General features: G+C 41.2%; 1 protein-coding gene across 1 annotated transcript in view; it reads left to right on the plus strand.

Moving 5' to 3' along the window:
• The first annotated feature begins 700 nt into the window (after positions 1 to 700).
• Positions 701 to 12,682, plus strand: part of Nubpl (nucleotide binding protein-like) — a 213,225-nt gene continuing 201,243 nt past the window's right edge. The window contains exons 1-3 of the mRNA NM_029760.2: positions 701 to 846; positions 1,308 to 1,455; positions 3,422 to 3,456. Coding sequence (NP_084036.2) covers positions 739 to 846; positions 1,308 to 1,455; positions 3,422 to 3,456 — 291 coding nt within the window. The 5' untranslated portion in view covers positions 701 to 738. The remainder of the gene's footprint in view (positions 847 to 1,307; positions 1,456 to 3,421; positions 3,457 to 12,682) is intronic.

The following is a 12,682-nucleotide window of genomic DNA, read 5'->3' on the forward strand; positions in this document are numbered from 1 at the left end:
TTACTTGTTCTATTTTCTGATTTAGCTAAACTTTTTGGAATCTAGTAAGGGCTTCTCACCTCTCTTTTGTGAACCATTAGCAACAGAAGCATACAAGGCGGTGGGGGGGGGGGGACGGGACGGGACACTAGCTTAGTGCACAGTTGTACTGTAGGTCACACGCAATGTGTGTGTGTGTGTGCGCGCGCGCGTGAACACACACACGTGTAAATATAATAATGTTAACAGTGGCATTGCTGAAATGACCATATACAGTACTATGCAATAAGGAAAACTTAATCCTCAAATTCCAGCTTTTCCCATTTCTGTTAAGATGGGATATCTTATTAAAATTTCCAAATCTCAGTTTTTAGATTAATAACAAGAGAGGAGGATTGGCGACGCAGCTCTTTGGCAGTGTGCTTGCCTAGTGTGAAGGAGGCCCTGAGTTCAGCCCTAGCATAAAGCCACCCTTCAAACATAAAATATATTTTTTTCCTAATAAGTCTTCTTGTTTACTCTGGAAGAATAAACTAAAGTGCTATATGTGAAAAGGCTTTGGGAATATCTGGTTAAACGCTGCAAAAAAATATTTCTAGCTGATGACAAACAGTATTAAATCAAATGGAGTCCCTGAGCTGAAGAAACACCAATCAGGCTCATCTCCAGGAAGGGGACGCCAAGGGTTGCCACGTGACGTCATTTTTCCGCGCCGGACGCCAAGTGCTTCCATCCCGGCCCGAGCAAGAGCCGCGCGCCATGGGGACCTGGCGGCGTTTGCTGCTCTTTGGCGGGGTGTCACTCCGGGGTGGTGGCGCGGCCACTGTCCCGCCCCGGGGGTGCCGAGCTTTGGGTTGTGGGCGCCAGGTGTGTGCCGAGCGCGGGCGGGGTGGTGCCTGCGCGCTCCCGCTAGCGGGTTTGCTACAAGGTGGCTGGGGCTTGTGGTCCCAAACTGTCCCGAGTATGGATGTGTGGCATGCACAGTGCTCTCTTGTTTTGGGGTTATTTAGTGAATAGGTTAAGGAAAAGGCAAATCTGCGGAGGGCTTAACTCGGTAAAAAGTCCACTTCAGGGTTTTTTTTTTTTTTTCTTTTTTTCCATCCTCACTTACACTGGTAGACAAATTTCAGCTTGAACAATTACCTTTGACGTTGAGATTAGCATTTAATAAAGACCACCTAAAGGCTAAGTCTATGGCAATGAACATTATTAGAAAAGAAAGCCCCGTTAAACCCAAACTCTGGGTTGTTTTCTCTTTTACAGCATAGTAATCCAGTGATGAGAATGATTGGTTTAAATCACTTTTTTTTTTTTTTTTTAACTTAAAGTTATTAGGCGCTGAGAGTGAGGCCTTGAAACAAAGAAGAACACAAATCATGTCCCGAGGACTTCCTAAGCAGAAGCCTATAGAAGGTGTTAGAGAAGTCATTGTTGTGGCCTCTGGAAAGGGTGGTGTTGGAAAGTCTACCACCGCAGGTATTGTAAGGTGTCCCTTCCCCTCCTGACTAATGAGTGATGCTCTCAAATGCACTGTAAATGACCACCTTTCAGGCTTCCTATCTGTGATGTTTCTGACATTGGTTCCTTAGAACTAGGATTTGATAACGGCTGGGAGCTGAACTAATAAACATCTGCATTACCAGATTGCCTATTCAGTAGAGCAAAAAGTAGTTAGATTGTCTACCGGTATTATGTTCACTTAACTGGGAATCTCTTTCGAAGGCTGGTATGCAAATTGCACTGACCACTTAGCCCAGTGTATTTGCCATAGAAGCGCCTAGGAATTGGTTGCTGTTACTTTTAAAACATCCAGTAATTGTATACTAAATTATGTCTGTTCTTTTTCACTGTCATTGTACATGTACCTGAATATTTGCAATGAGAACACTTATTACTGTGTTTGTTTTTCATTTAATCACATGATTTATAGCATTTCTAAAGTCACCAAGACTTTCCTGTGCTCAGGTGCATGTGTGTGGAGGGCAGAGGGTAACATTGGGTGTCTTGGTTGTTCTCCACATTTTTTCAAGGGCTGCCTGACTACTAGCTCTCAGGACCTGCCTGTCTCTCCTCTGTTCTATCCAGTGCTGTGGTCACACCCAGGTCCTTGTGCTTGTGTGGCAAGCACTTATTTGGAGCCATCTCCTCTCCGAGTCATCTTGTCTTCACATCCTCTTTAACAGTATACTAGCGATGGGGAATCTTTTTCGTGGCTCTTTTTGGTGATTGTAATTTGTCACTAAGATGGTGTTTTTAGCACCAAAGATTTTCAGTCCTGAAATCGAATCAACACCCAAGACTAAGAGTTATTTTCAAAAGAAATCTTTTTTTCTAAAGAGACTATAAGGAATGATGACGTGAGAAACTTCTTGTAACCCTACCCATTAGAACAGCTTATTGAGCTGTATTGGCAAGTAAATATTATGTATTTTGAAGGTTCTAGTGACAGATAGTTCTGTACAGTTACCCTCATCAGCCCAAGGAGGTTAACTAAAAAAAAGTTTGTATTTAAAATTAGATGATTTACCTACTATCAATCTGGAATACAAATTATTTTGTAATATATGAGTAGATTTGTAAGTACCATGCCCTAGGTTAAACAAACTTTATATACAGTATTTTAATCCTCACAAGACTTACAAAAGTAGGAGACAGCTTTATTTTATAGAGAAGGAAGCAGACTGACAGATAAAAACCTATAGCTACATGGATACCTATAACAGCATTTATTTTAAAAAGCAGTCATGGTTATACAATAATAGAAGGTGGTGGAGCTGGGTTCAGATCCAGGTCTGCTTTGCAGTTTATGCTTGTAACCACTGTCCTGATGGAACTGGCAGTGTTGTTCTGCAAGGAACTGGGATTCACACTAGGAAGACGGATGGTGTGAGGACCTGTGTGTATCAGCCTTGCAAATGCAGAGCTTTAGGCTCCCTGCTCTCCGCTGTAGCCTGGCTGCAGAGCTGGTGACTGTGTTTTGGGGACGCTGCTCCTCTCCTTGTGTCTGGAATCACTGGCATAGGCAGGTTGGCTGCCATACTCTGCCTCACACCGTTTAGCTTCTCCACCTCCTTCTGTGCACAGCATCCCAGGCTTCTGTATAATTGTGTGTGTGTGTGAGCTATCTACACAGATGTGTAAAACCATTTATTTAAAAGGAGAATGGGCTACATCTATTAGATATTAAAACAGTTAATTTTTATAAATAAACTTTGAAAGTGAACTATGTATTTCATTAACATTGCTTTAAGAAAAACCAAGTGAACTATTTGGATACATTTGTAACAGATTATAACTGGGCTAGTGAAATGTTCAGTATGAGACAGGTGTCTGTTGGTAACTGCAAGGTTATTTTCTATTTTGTTCTTTTGCTCTGGCACCCTCTCCCATGAATTTTCATAGAGGGAAAGTTACTAACCTGACTTCTTTCTGTTTCTTTCAGTGAACCTTGCTCTTGCGCTGGCAGCAAATGATTCGGTAGGTGTTCATCCATAGAAATACTAATGCGTTACAATGTTTTAAGGCAGTGATGAAGGGTTGTAGCCTGGAGCTGCACAGTCTAGTTGCAGTCAGTGCATGGTTTTAAGGGACTGAGATGCTGTCATGAGTACGGTTCCATGTAGTAGCAGTGGGATTGAAATCAAATGCTAACCCGTGTGCCATGGTGGCTTTCATGTTCTTGCACAGAGGCTGTTTATCAAAATAAAAATTTACTGTTCCAGTCTGTATCTGTGATAGTAGTATTCTGGATTCAACAATTTTCCTGAAGCTAGGGCTCTAGGATGACTCCTAAACATGCCTAGAACTTAACTTTGTAGCTCAAGCTAGCTCAGAAACCTTCTTCAACTTCCAAGGTCCTAAGATTACACACATGTGCTCCCATGCTGGCCTGGCTCATCAGAAATAAGTTTCAACTTATTTAACTTATTAAAACAAGTTAAAAGATACTCTAAAAGCAGTGTTAGTCCTTTGGGGCAGAATTTGATTAGACTATATGTAAATGTAAGATTGAAGGATTGTTTATTCTCTCTTTTATATCATACGATTAGCTGTAGGGTACTTTTGTATGTATTTGTTCACCTTTTCATCTCTTCATGTAAACATTAAACCCACACGTTCATGTGTGTTTGTGATAGTCCTCATTCATTTTTAAGGTTTGTAGTTTATGTGTGTGTGTGATCTCCGACATTGGAGATCCCTGGTCAGATCCCTGGCATTGGAGTCTTGTGCAGTTGTGAGCTGCCATGTTGGGTCCTCTGCATAAACAGCAGTTCTCTAAGCTTCTGAGCCATCTCTCCAGTCCCTGCACCTCATGCTTTTGGCTGCTGCTTTCATGGTTGATCGCTTTTCTTTTGAGTGGATCTTTAGGTTGGTTTCCCTTTTCTCCACTTACTCCAGTTAAAGGACAGTAGAATTTAATTTATCTTCTCCTGTGGGGTTAATCTAGGGCTTCATACATTCTAGGTTGGCGGTCAACACTGACCTCCCGCCCCTCCCCCCCTTTTAACTTTTTATAATATCCTTTCCTTTCTCCAGTTCCTCCCAGATTCTCCTCATCTCCCTACCTACTCAACTTCATGTTCTCTCTGAAAAACAAAACAGGAAAAACAAACAACAAACAAAACCAAAACAGACAATGAACTAAAAAATAAAGAAATAAAAAGAAAAAAAAATCCTAAAAAATAAAGAAAACCAATTAAGAAAAAGAATCAAAGAAACCAAACCCAAACCCAAACTGAAACAAAAAGCACACACTAACCAACACAAACATGGAGTCTATTTTGTTGCCCTTTGGAGTGTGGCATGCCCAGTGACAGCTACTGAGGAAAACTGATTTTTTAGTTTGTAGCAGGTATCAGTTGCAGATAGCTTCCTCCTCAGGGTGAGGCTTTGTGTCCACTGCCCTCTCAGCACTGGGATTCTGTCCAGTGTTAGCTTGTGTGGGATCTGTTTGAGTGTCAGTCCTGCTGTGTTGAGAAGGCGCTCTTGAAGTCACCCTCCACCTCTGGCTCTTAGAATCCCTCTGCTTCCTCTTCTGCACAGATCTTTGAGTGATCCATGAGTCTTAAGGGGAGGGGTTTGGTGAGGACATTTGGTGAGGACATCTCACTTATGACTGAGTGCTCCAAAGTCTCTCACTCTCTGCACATTGACCAATTGTGGGTCTCTGTGCTACTTCCCACGTACTACAAGAAGAACCCTCTGATGAGTGCTGAGCCATGCACTGATTGATGGTCTAGCAATGAGACATCATTAAGAGGGATTTTATTGCTGTGTTCCTTTAGAAGAATAATAGTATTAGGTTTTTCTCTAGGTCTATGACCTATATAGTCTCAGGTTGTTGGCCACTTTAGCAGGGTCAGGCAGGGTCAGGCCCTCATGGAGTAGGCCTGAAGTCCAATCAAAGAGTGGTTGATAACTACCACAACATTTATGCCTCAATTGCACCAGTATATCTTTAAGCAGAAGTAGGTCTCAAGATTGATAGGTGGGTGAAAGTGATGATTACAAAGTATTTTCCAGCACTGTGAACTCAAGTCAGGAGGGGTGATGTTGCACCACTCAATTTCTCCATGTGCAAAGACTTAAGTAAGTGTTGTCTTTGGTAATAGGGCCATACTATGAGATGAGGGAGAGTAACCAGTAGCCTTGGCAAAAGCTTGTAATATTTGCAGGAGAGAGAGAGTGTGTGTGTGTGTGTGTGTGTGTGTGTGTGTGCTAACTACCCAACAAGATATTACCATTCCTAGAAGTGGAGGTGGCATAAGAAGGCAATGTCTATTTGGGATATTGTCTCCCCCATTATATGGTGACTAATTTAAATTTCGTTTATATTTGTATATAGTTTAGGGAGCTTCTATAGTAGTAGATTTTTTTCTGGGGCTGGAAGATTGAACCCATGGCCTCATGCATTCTAGGCTTGATGCTCTACCACAGAGCCACCTCTCAGCACACTACAAAGACATTCTTTTCTTACTTTCTTTCACTTTTTAAATGGTACTTACTAATAACTGTTACTATTACTGTGTATGTGTGTGCAGGGACATGCGTGTCATGGATGGAGAGTTCAAAGGACTTTTGGGAGTTGGGTTCCTTCCATCTTGTTTTTGAGGCAGGGCCTCTTTTGTGTGTGTTTGTTTGTGTGTGTGTGTGCATGTGCGCGTACGCGAGTGTGTCCTTGTGCACACTGCTGCTGCTACATGCTTCAGGCAAGCTGGCTGAGGGATTTTCAGGCAAGCTGGCTAAGGGATTTTCTTGTTTCTGCCTTCCATCTTACAGTGTGAGTTCTGGGATTACAGATATACCCCATCATTTTGATGTTTTATGTGGGTTCTGGGATTAAACTCAGGCCGTGAGGCTTGTGTGGCAAATGCTTTTACTGGCTGAAGCATTTTGCGGGCCCTACAATGGCAGTCTTACATTGTATTCTTAGATGCTAAGCAATTTATACAAATGTTCTCCAGAAAATATGTTTGTCTTTCACTTTAGCTATAGTTTTTAGGAATGTTTATGCTCTTATTTCAGATATATATTATCTGTTTTTTAGATAGTAAAATAAGAATGAAAACACTGAACATACGATATAACCTTGCAAGTCATTAGTTAATAACACATATCTATTTCATAATTTATTTTAATACCCCTTTCATATTTAGGAAATGTTATTTTTGTTTTCTTATTTTCAACTTACTAGGTTTTAAAGATATTCTATCATATTTTATACTAATATATGAAATATATAAACCACAAACTCATATATATACAAAATACAGGTAAGAATCAATTAATTAATTGGTGAATTAATGTGTTAGTTGTGGCTGTACTTCTCACTTATCATCTGTCATGCAGTTGTAGTTTCCCATGGACAGCACATATGGAGAAATGACATGTGTTATGTTTGTAAGTGCTGAGCTAGGGATCCAGAATTTGCTAAGAATCAGAGCTAGGTATGTTCATATCTTAAGATTTGGGCCCTTGTTCCTGACAGTGTTAGGATAGTACACATTCATGGTATTCGTCTAAATCACTCACCTAATTCACAGCTGAACCGGCTATCCTAACTGGACTTGTAGAGAACGGTCCCTGCGGTGTTTCTTTAAGGTCGTGTGCCTCCATCGAGGAAAGTCTACCATCCAGTCAAATTAAAAACTGCTTTCTTTATGGCTCTCTCCCTTGCTGGCGGACACCCGTTCTGGCATCTCATCTGTCTTGTCCTTTTTCCTGGATTTCTTTTTTATTTTTCTGAATGTGTCCTTGAGTTCTATGGGATGGTAGGCAGATTAATGGCGAAAATTGTCTTTCTCATGAACTTTTTAAAAATAAAAAAGGATTGGTGGCATAATTAGGGTGAAGATTGTTTTTAGATTTTTTGTTAGGTCCAGCTCAATTGTTAGAGAGTGAGGGGCAGGAACGCGAGGAGGACTGGGAGGAGGGAGAGGGGATGGGTATGGTGGTATCAGCCCCGCTGCTGTGCTCCCTGCCGCCCATTGGACTCCGTGCTGCTTTGTCCGGAAAGAAGTAGCAGGTGGGTACAAACAGGAAGTCAGCCCTCCTAGTTCTTTACTTTCTTGAAGATAACTTTATATTTGATAATATAAATGAAGATGTAGAATTCTAGGCTCACAATCACTTTTTGAACTTTGAAAACAATATTCCATTTTCCTCTGAAATGCTAATGAGAATGCCTGATGCTTTTCTGATTCACATTACTCTGTAATAACATGTGTTGTTTTCCCCCTCGAAGCTTTTAAGGGTTTCCTTATGGCTTTTAAAGTTTAAAATTGTTGCAACTCTGTGTCGGGTTGTTGGCTTTAAAAGCTGCTGCGTGCTTGGAAATTGGCCTCAAGTATTCTCAGTTTGTCTCTTCTCATTGTGGAGCAGGTACCGGCCTGCATGCGGCTCATTTTCTCTCGTGCTCTTTGGCTGTTGGTCATTTGTGTTTCTCAACAGGCCTTACTCCTTTGCCTACCCTTCTACTCAATTACAGTTATTTAGCCCCTCTAAATTTCTTAAGTTTGGAGATCGCTGTCTCTAATTTTCTAGACCCATTTCTTACTTTCAATTTAATGTTTCTTAAAAAAAGAGGGGCGGGGGTGGGGTGGATAGAGGTGTTCATAGGACTGCAATAATTATATTTAATTGAGAGAAATGTAGCTTCCGTTTTCTTGTTTCTTTTTGGGCTTTGTTTATTTAGGATATCAGGATAGTTGATTTCCTGATGCCCCCTGACCGGCAGAATCAGCACCCCTGGGAATTTTTGGACACACAGAAGTTCAGCCTACTTCAGACCTCACAGTTGCAGCAGAGCGCTGTCCAGTCTGTTTGAACCCTCTGGATGGTTCAGTGCTGAAGTCTGGAACCATGGACCTAGGTAGAGATCTGGAGTTTTCTTAAAAAATGTCTGATCTGCTCATGGCCCCCTTCCTCTTTTAGTTTTAAATACGGCTTAGTTTAGTCTTAGCTGACTCTCCCCCTTATCATTTCAGTGGGGTTTGGAAGAAAAGCAAAACCAAAAAGCATGTTTAGGTAGCCATTTTGAGGGAAGAGCGAGCCAGTAAGCAAGTGAGCTTGCTTGCTTATTTATTTATTTATTTATTTATTTATTTATTTATTTATTTATTTTCTCATCACTTGTTTTGTATCCAGGCTGGCCTTTGAGCTCACACTCCCTCTGCCTCAGCTATCTAAGTGCTGATATTGCAGGTGTGTACTGCCAAGTTACACTAGTGATTTGTTTAAACAGTTGTGTATGTGTGTGTGTGTATGGTTGTGTATGTATGCATGTATGTGTGTGATTTGTGTTCACATGGTGTCACATATTATAAACACTGGAAATCAAGCCCCGCCCCTCTCTCTGTAATGTTTACCTAATATACTACGGACCTTTACTATTGACAATCCTATGTCTTGATTTTTCTTCTATTGTTCTAAACTACTTTTATTATGAGTTTTATTCTTTTACAGTATCATTTTTAAAAAGTCTTTAGAAGCATTAATTTATTATTCTTACGTGTATGAGTGTTTTGCTCACATTATGTTGTATCGCATGGGCATATTTTCTGCCCACGAATGTCATTAGAGGGTGTTAAGCACTGGAGATAGAGACAGTTGTGATGTCAGGTGTGTTCTGGGGATCGAACCTGGGTCCTGTGGAAGAGCAGCCAGATACTCTTAACTGCCGAGCAGTTTCTCCAGTCCCTTTAGTATAACGTTAATGCACACTGGGGAAGAGCACTGAGCCAGACTGAAGGAGCCAGAAAGTCCAGAGCTGTCAGAAGCAGTTGACAAGCTCCATGAGCTTCCTGGGACAATTCATTTTATTTCAGGAACTCTATGGGGTACCTGTGATGTTCACTGTCAGACTCCCTGGGAACATAAAGAAAAAATACACATGCACTGTAGAGACCTGTGGCCTGCTAAGACTTTATCTATAAAAGTGTGCTGTACATACAAGTATCTATGTAGTATTTATATGTGTGTGTGTGTGCACATGTGCATGTGTGTATCTGTATCTATGTACCTGTCTTAGCTGTCTCTTAGTTTTGGGTGGTGGTAGAAATTAAACCCAGGGTCTGTTGTGTGCTAGCCAGGGCTCTACTACTGATCCATGTCCCTAGCTCTCACTGGATTTTTTTTTTTTTATGGTATATAGTTGAAATTGTTTTTATAGCAGTTTCTTTTGTGAATGAGACAGTGTTAATCCAAACCTATAAGATTTTATTTTATAAAAACAATTCTATTTTGTTTTATAATAGTAGAAACGTTGTATAATCTCAAAGTTTTATAAACCAGCACAGATAAAAGGAAGGAAAATGTCTTAGGGATGAAATAGGTCCAGGGGCAAATACAACAATAAATTAATCATGATGAGTCACTTTCGCTTCAGACAAAAGCAGTTTCCCCCAGCAGAGTCTTTTCATGAATGGAGCCATGTTTGATTCTCATGGAAAGAGGTACTGAAGACCATGCTATGTTGGTGAGTTTGACAGCCTTCATTGATTGAACTCTGTCGGGCCACATTTTCTCAGCCAGCTCATTTCCTGGTCTCAATTCTTTCCAGTATGCATCTGTTTCTACTATTCCCAATGTAATGACAGCTCAGTCATTCATTTATACCTCAACCTACTCTGTCGTAGATACTGTGGAAACTGTAGAAATGGACAAGTCACTCTTTGCCATTGGGGAGCTCACACACTAGCACACCATGGTGTGACATCCTTCCTGCTTGTGCTCCAGTTCTTTCTGTGTATCCTGCCAGTTCACTCATAACTGTTGGAATCACATAGCTGTCCTGCTCAGATTTACACTCCAAAACCTTTGCTGCTATTCACGCAAAGCATTCTATTATATAACCTACATTTGTACAGGAATGTCCTGTGCAGTTTTCTGCAGAGTTCTGTGTTTTCTTTCCAGGCTACCAATATGTCTATCCTGGTTATATTCTGTATAAGGGTGTGAATGTTGGCAGGAGGCAGAATTGAGTGCTTACGAAAATCCAGCTACTGTCGTAACGTGCGTCTTCTGGTTGCTTACAGTGCTTACAAAAATAGTTTACCAGTTAGCATTTCTCTGAAGTAGTTCAATAAAGTGTTGTCTGACTTCCCTTCAAGTAAGGGTCTTTCCCCAGTGTTGTGAAATTCAATGGTACTGATTGTATTTTATTATTATTGCATTCATGTTGTCATTCTAGTATTTTTATAGCTAACACTTACGATGTGGAGAGCCGTGAGCAATTGCCATCACGAGCCTCCGCTGTGCTTAACTGGTAAACAAGTAATGTGCGCAGGTGCAAGAGTAAATTCGTGCCAAGTCACTGCCCATCCCGGGGCGTAGTAGTGGGTTAATGAGTGAGCAGCTAATCAGGAGCTGACACGTCACATGGAGGGGTATATAAGGAGCATCATTTTCCTTGTTCAGGGTTGTTCTTCTTTCACCTATGCAATCAATGCTCTCCCAATAAACGTGTGCAGAAGGATCCTGTTGCAGCGTCGTTCTTCCTGGCCAGTTGAGCGCGTGTACTGATAGTTAGCACTTTACATAGAATAATTCCCATGACATGTTTCTCAGCTCATTTCTGTTAAAACAGGAGCCTGCCCCTTTAAGAGATCAGTCAACCTTTAGAGGCCTGATCTCAATGCCTGAAGTGTTCAGGCCACACCTCCCTGCTGCTCTCCCTGGGACAGTATTAACAAGCATCCCTAATGGTGGTTCTAACCAGCACCGTGTTCTTCCATGCCCTTTGTTACATGCACCATGGTGAACTAAATTACGTGATGTGGAACCCCCTCTCGCCGTTCCCAATGTTTATAGAAGTCTGATATTTCCTTTGCTCTTGGGATTGCTCTTGAGTTCCTCTGGCTTTCTGCTCATGGTCTGCCTGCCTGACTCTCCATGTCTCCTGTTCTCACCCTTACTCAAGCTCCTTCCTTGGGCTTAAAGGTCAGCCTCTCCTTCTATGTAAGCCTTCTATGTAAGCTTGGTCTCTCTCATACATTGTACCATTTTTTTTGTCTAGTGCTCTTCTTCCCACATTGGGGTCCAATAATGATCTCTAGGCCCCAAGTCTCTCAATAAACTGCATTTTCTGAAGTGTATCATGTGGCAGCTACTTTCTTGGACTGCCTGTTGCTGTTGTGTTCTCTTTATTGCTATATTTAACAGCTACTATTATAATCCCCATTGTAGACAGGAAGGAAAAGCACATAGAAATCGAGTGACTTGTTCAAAATCACCAAGGAAGAAAATAACATGACTGAGACGGAATGACAACCTAGACAGTGCACTTTTAACCTAGTGCTCCTGTGTTGTGATTCTTAGCATTGAGAATTGTATTTAGGGCTTGGAGACATGACACAGTGGTTAAGAGTGAGTATTGCTCTTGCTGAGGACTTAAATTTTGTGGCCCATAGTCATTTGCGACTCCAGCTCCAGAGGGCCCTGATGAGCTGGGCCTTCAAGGATACCTGTACTCAACATGCATATGCCATATACATAGTTAAAAATAAATCTTAAAAAAACTGTTATAGCCTGTGCCACCTTAAATCAAGCCTGTGGTGCCGCATGCATCTGTTGTTTCAGCTATTAGAAATGCTGAAGCAGGATATTTATTTGAGCTAGTCATTTGAGGCCAGTCTGAGTAACATACTGAGATGCTGTTCCAACTAACCAACTAACCAACCAACCAACCAACCAACCAACCAACTAGCCAGCAAGACAACCAGACAATTAACCAACCAACCAACCAACCAACCAACCAACCAACCAACCAAATGAATAGCCTCACTCCTCTATCCTGAGTTTGTTGTCTCTAGTATTGGCTACCTCCAGCAGCAGCTGGTAGAGCGCTTATTATGGCTTTCGTAACACAAAATACATCTTTATTTTGTGACTGAATTGAGTATCTAGTTTGATTTCCAATGTGTAAGTACAAAGCTCATTTTTCTTTTTCTTTTTTCAGAGTGTTGTGGGATGGGAACATTGGTGATAGCTTGGTGGCTGTGATGGCTAATATTGATTAATTTTCAAGTGGGCAAGATCTGGAATCACCAGACAAAGCTCTTGATCAGTGAGTAATAACCGTGAAGAGTTCAGTAAAGAGTGTGTACTTCTCCAATACAGAATATACATAGATTCAAGTGTGGAATAAGTTCTCTATAGCGTGGTCACTATAAATTATGCTGTTATTTATCACAAATAATTAAAA

Source organism: Mus musculus, chromosome 12, assembly GCF_000001635.26.
Source record: "Mus musculus strain C57BL/6J chromosome 12, GRCm38.p6 C57BL/6J".
NCBI lineage: Eukaryota > Metazoa > Chordata > Mammalia > Rodentia > Muridae > Mus > Mus musculus.